Below are 5,000 nucleotides of genomic sequence, written 5' to 3'. Positions count from 1 at the left end.
TCCTGACGCCAACTCTATTTCCCCGGTCCCAAGCCAACTCTTCCATAAATTCACTCTCCTCCCCTACATCTGCCCCTTCCCTCTTCTCGTTTCTTCTTCCTCAGCCTCTCCACCTCCTTCGCTTCCTCAGGGCACGGCCACACAGCACGCGATTGGCTGGGAGGGTAGCGGGTAGCGGGTAGTGGGTAGCGGGTAGTGGGTAGCGGATAGCGGTTAGTGGGTAGCGGATAGCGGTTAGCGGGTAGCGGGTCGCGGGGTAGTGGGTAGCGGGTCGCGGGTAGTGGGTAGCGGGTAGCGGGTAGTGGGTAGCGGGTCGCGGGTAGTGGGTAGCGGGTAGCGGGTAGTGGGTAGCGGGTCGCGGGTAGTGGGTAGCGGGTAGCGGGTCGCGAGTACCGGTTAGCGGGTCGCGGGTAGTGGGTAACGGGTCGCGGATCGCGAGTCGTGAGTCGCGGGTCGCGGGTCGCGGGTAGCAGGTCATGGGTAGCAGGTAGCCGATAGCGGGTAGCGGGTCGCGGGTAGCGGGTCGCAGCTAGCGGGTCACGGGTAGCGGATAGCGGGTCGCGGGTAGCGGGTAGCGGGTAGCCGATAGCGGATAGCGGGTAGCGGGTCGTGGGCACCAGGTAGCGGGTCGCGGGCAGCGGGATGCCTAGCGGTCAGAGGCAAAAACGAGTGCATTACGAGTGGCCGTGCCGGACGCGGTAGTGGGTGCCCTCCATGCCTTTTTTCTTGCCTCTGACCCGCTACGCATGCCGCTACCCGCTGCCCTCCCAGCAAATCGCGCGCAGTGAGGCCGTACCATTATAATCCCTCCCTCCCTCTTCCTTAACCCTTAACCCTCCTCCCCGCGCGCGCGCATGTGTGTGTGTGTGTGTGTGTGTGTGTGTGTGTGTGTGTGTGCGCATGGGCCATTCTTTAATATTTATGTTGTTAATTATCACCCCTTCTCTTCCTCTTCCTCTTCCTCCTCCTACTCCTCTCCCTCTTCCTAGTTATCCTCTTCGTCTTCCTTCTCCTCTTCCTTTTCCTCTTCCTCTCCTTCTTCTCCCTCCTCCTAATCCTCCCCCTCCTCCTCTTCCTTCTTATTTCTTCCTTCTTCCCCCCTTTCTTCCTGCCTTTTTCCTTCCTCCTGCTTTCTTCCTCTCTCCGTTCTCTTTCCTCCCCCTCTTTAATCCTTCCTCTTCCTCCTTCCTACTCCTCCGTAATTCCTCCCTCCCCCTCTCTTCCCTAATCCTCTTTCCTCCCTCCTCTTCCTCCCTTCGTTCTTCTCTCTTCCTCTTCCTTCCTACTCTTCTTCCCTCCATTCATCCCCCGTCCCTCTTCCTCTTCCTTCCTCTTTCCTTCCTACTCTTCCTTCCTCCTTTCTTCCCCCTTTTTCTTCCTCCTCCTCCTTCCTTCCTCCTCTCTCTCCTCCCTGGACCTACCTTGGTGCTCCTACGAAGAACCCGGCCTCTCGCTGCGTCGGCCAAGGAACCGAGTAAGGATATTTTTGGCATAGGTAGCTGTCGTGACTCACCATCCTGCCCCTTGCTACTGGCCACAATACTCTCTACAGGAGGGAGACAGAAACCGTATAACACTTATATACAGTGTAACGCATCGGTAAAACAGTATGGCATACTCTAATACAGTATAACACACTAATAAAACAGAATATCACACTACAAAAACAGCATATCAAGCTAATGAAACAGGATAATATACTAATGGAATAGTATAACAATAATGAGGCAATAATGAGGTATTTTCTAGGAAAGAGAGGAAGAAACAGGATCTTTTTGAGAAATGATTTTTTTTAATGGTGTGCATTTTGATAATTTGTTTATATCGTAATATCGTGACAGTACTAAAATAAATAATGATGTGTGCTTATATGCTTGTGTGTGTGTGTGTGTGTGTGTGTGTGTGTGTGTGTGTGTGTGTGTGTGTGTGTGTGTGTGTGTGTGTGTGTGTGTGTGTGTGTGTGTGTGTGTGTGTGTGTGTGTGTGTGTGTGTGTGTGCGCGCGTGCGTGCGTGAGGTGTGTTTGTCCAGGAAGAACAAGCGCCCTGCAAACAAGTTCATGCTTCTCTCACACTCAGGATCTCCTGGTCGACGCCAAGGTGCAACTTTCCTCGCCCTTCGTCGAGCATCCTGCGGCGCACCTGAGCCAGCTCCTCTGCCGCGCGGGGAGCAGGCAGGTTGTCCCAGCGGGCGCCCCACATGCCCGCGAGGATCTTGGTGTCGTGCTGAGGGTGATCTCTCATAACGTGGAAGGTTTTGTTCGATGCGAGCCACTGCTCCACGGCCGCTGCTTCCCGCGACGAGACCTGGAAAGAACAAAATATCCTTCTGTCTCCTTTTTAGTTTCCCCGTCCTTTCCTCTTCCCCCCTCTCGGGCGGCACCAACTATCCTCTGCTCTCTTCCGACTCACCGGGGAATCTGTGTCCCGCACGAGCATCGCCGCCACCTGGCTTTCCCCGAGCGGCAGCGTCCTCCACATCGTCGGGTGAACAGCGGACACGTCCCCCAGCGGGGGCGGAAGGTCCTCCACGTCGCACACGTAGAAGTGGGCGTGGTCGCGGAGCAGAGGACACAGCACGCCCCTGCGCCAACGCGCGTCCGTGTACAGCCGCACTTTCCACCCTGGGTAATGCCTCCTCACCTGCAAAATGGCCGTCAGGTTTTGGCTGGTACCTCCCTTGTCTAGGACAGTGATGTTCACATAATAACTATGTACATCGTGACTACATATTAACCACATATTACACTGTTTTCAAAGCACTCTTTGTTCTACCCACCTGAGTCAGTAAGGTGTCCAGCCCATGCCAGTACTCCGCCCTGTCGCCATAGAGGGAGAGGGACACCACCCGTTGCCCGCCGCCAGCCGCCCAAGCCCTACGCCCGCAAGTGCCGCCCACAGCGCCGTTCATGGAGACTGCGTTGCCTTCTGAGGGAGAGGCGGCCTGCCCTTCGCCGCTGCAGTCGCCGTTGTCCCACCATGGCACTCTCTGGGGATGGATTAGAGAGAGAAATAGTGCCAATAGGAGCGGCTTCCACGTGTAGCGTCGTGACTTACTGCTGGAATAATATGTCATTAGTACTGATTAGGATATTTTTTTCGAAAGCGCAAGAAGCGAGAACAGATCTATAAATGTTCCTTGTTGTTGTTGTTAATGTCGTTTGGGTTAGCGATCATCACTTTTAGAATCTGATAGTTTGCTTTCTAACGCTTGAACTTAGTCGTTGTCGTAGAAAGCTGAAGTAGGTTAATTTTGAAGGGAAGGATTGCAATTTATGTTGACATAAGAAAATGCATGTAAAACAAAGAATTATAGTAGCAGCATATATATATATATATATATATATATATATATATATATATATATATATATATATATATATATATATATATATGTATGTACATTATATATATATATATATATATATATATATATATATATATATATATATATATATATATATATATATATATATATGTATATATATATATTATATATATATATATATATATATATATGTACTTTTCTTTTTTTCTTTTTTTCAACAGCCATTCATTCCATTGCAGGACATAGGCCTCTCTCATTTCATTACTGAGAGGTTATGTGGCAGTGCCACCCTTGCCTGATTGGATGCCCTTCCTAATCAACTTCCCCTACGACACCTGCGTTTGACTTCTCAAGGCGATATGTCGTTTTCTCGCCGTGAGATCGGGCTCGAACCAGCAGTGGGAGCGCAGGCATTTTTACGACTGCCGCGGCGGAGAACTCGGGACCACGAGGGTTGGAGTCCAGTGCTCTAACCACTGGACCATCGCGGCAGTCATTTGTGTATATATATATATATATATATATATATATATATATATATATATCATATGTAGATATAGATATAGATTTAGATATCATATATATATATATATATATATATATATATATATATATATATATATATATATATATATATATATATATATATATATATATATATATATATATATATATATATATATATATATATATATATATATATATATACACACGCACACACACACACAAACACACATTCAAAATAGGAGACAATATAACTTTTGCTTTACAAGAATTTTCTTTTCTTACTGGTATACGCCTTTCGTCTTGGAATGAGAACCATTTACGAGAAAATGCAGAGCGAGGGTGGATTCCCCTTCCACCCAGCAAACGGCAGGGCTTGGGGTCCCCAGCAGAGGGGAGCCACTAAGCCGCGAGCAGGGATCAGGGAAAACCTGCCTTATCCATGTCCCGGTGGGCACCAGCCCGGTATGAGGCATGTAGAGCTATGGGGAGCCCGCATTTGGATGCCATGTGGCTTGCCGTCTACACGTGAATGGGCGATGCAGAGAAGGACGCCAGAGGAGCCACTTAGTCCGAGCTTCTTACTCAATTGGACCAGCTACTCTTTTACACACTAAAAGAAGCCTGACAATGAGGGTGCTGATAATTTTTATACATCAGGCTGCAGCGTTAGATATCACCTCCAGGAGGTTGCCAAAATATCTCCAGCAGCCTCTAACTAATCAGATTCAAGTAATTTATTGGCTTCATGTCTCGTATTCCCATGCTAACCTGATGCGAGAGATGTTCTGCACCAAACTCACTTCTGTGTCCTTAACGGGATATCTGCTTTGTACTAACCTAACCTAAGCATTGTGGCTGCGACTAAGTTGACTGTGAGATGTCTGTCAGTCCCTTTGGCCAACGGGTAACGAGTTTCTTCGGGAATGTTTGAGCTCCTAGAGATCGAGTACTTGTGACATTCCTGCTGAAATTCTGAAGCCTGGTGGTGAACCTGGGGCTGGCTGTAATCTAGGAGTTTGTTACCATTCCCTTGGACTTCTAGAGAGGTTTAGTCGTGCATCGCTAGTAGGGAAAGCTTCTACTGAGGCATCACACTATGCTCAACATGCTATCCTGAATCTCATCTTACAGAGACATATCGGGGAGCACTTACCTAGGTACCAGGATT

At 48.6% G+C, this 5,000-nt stretch overlaps 1 protein-coding gene across 1 annotated transcript in view; it reads right to left on the bottom strand.

Annotated features, from left to right (window-relative positions):
• LOC119584905 overlaps positions 1 to 5,000 on the bottom strand; it is a 10,863-nt gene that overhangs the window by 2,277 nt on the left and 3,586 nt on the right. The window contains exons 3-6 of the mRNA XM_037933523.1: positions 2,777 to 2,986; positions 2,410 to 2,640; positions 2,071 to 2,304; positions 1,422 to 1,546 (exon numbers count right to left, since the gene is read on the bottom strand). Coding sequence (XP_037789451.1) covers positions 1,422 to 1,546; positions 2,071 to 2,304; positions 2,410 to 2,640; positions 2,777 to 2,986 — 800 coding nt within the window. The remainder of the gene's footprint in view (positions 1 to 1,421; positions 1,547 to 2,070; positions 2,305 to 2,409; positions 2,641 to 2,776; positions 2,987 to 5,000) is intronic.

This window comes from Penaeus monodon, chromosome 18 (assembly GCF_015228065.2).
Source record: "Penaeus monodon isolate SGIC_2016 chromosome 18, NSTDA_Pmon_1, whole genome shotgun sequence".
NCBI lineage: Eukaryota > Metazoa > Arthropoda > Malacostraca > Decapoda > Penaeidae > Penaeus > Penaeus monodon.
The sequence above is the reverse complement of the archived record's forward strand: the minus strand, read 5'-3'. Positions and strand labels throughout refer to the sequence as shown.